Source organism: Rhincodon typus, chromosome 19 (assembly GCF_021869965.1).
Source record: "Rhincodon typus isolate 14 chromosome 19, sRhiTyp1.1, whole genome shotgun sequence".
In the NCBI taxonomy this organism is placed as follows: domain Eukaryota; kingdom Metazoa; phylum Chordata; class Chondrichthyes; order Orectolobiformes; family Rhincodontidae; genus Rhincodon; species Rhincodon typus.
Genome location: NC_063350.1, coordinates 52,702,177 through 52,702,571, shown reverse-complemented (window position 1 = coordinate 52,702,571; position 395 = coordinate 52,702,177). Strand labels below are relative to the sequence as shown.

General features: G+C 42.8%; 1 protein-coding gene across 1 annotated transcript in view; it reads left to right on the top strand.

Moving 5' to 3' along the window:
- The window catches only part of LOC109919295 (tubulin tyrosine ligase-like family, member 9), a 106,541-nt gene that overhangs the window by 56,272 nt on the left and 49,874 nt on the right, over positions 1 to 395 (top strand). Inside the window, exon 13 of the mRNA XM_048608187.1 lies at positions 206 to 277. Coding sequence (XP_048464144.1) covers positions 206 to 277 — 72 coding nt within the window. The remainder of the gene's footprint in view (positions 1 to 205; positions 278 to 395) is intronic.

Genomic DNA, 395 nt, shown 5'->3' with positions numbered 1-395 from the left:
TTTACTCTCTCAGATCCCCACAACCTCCCCCTAGTCTCACTGTTTTTGTTTCCCTGTTTGCTTAGTCCTCACTGGGGGATCAGGTCAATTTTTAACCCTTGAAGTGAGGTGACAACAGGAAAAGGGTTTGGGGAATGTTGCTTCAATGTGAACTGTTTCATTTCCTGGTTCAGTTGAATTCAAATCCCTGTGTGTTGTTTTATAGAAGAATTATTACGCTGTTGCTGCAGCGAACAGACTGAAAAAGATCAGCAGTTGTGGATCATTCACTTCGCTGGCAATCTGAAAGAATCCCAAGATGTGGTCCACTGACTGGACAAAACTTGAGCTCAGTCACATGTTGCTCTGTGAGAAATCAAAATAAGCAGGACACAAGAGTATCACATGGAACACTA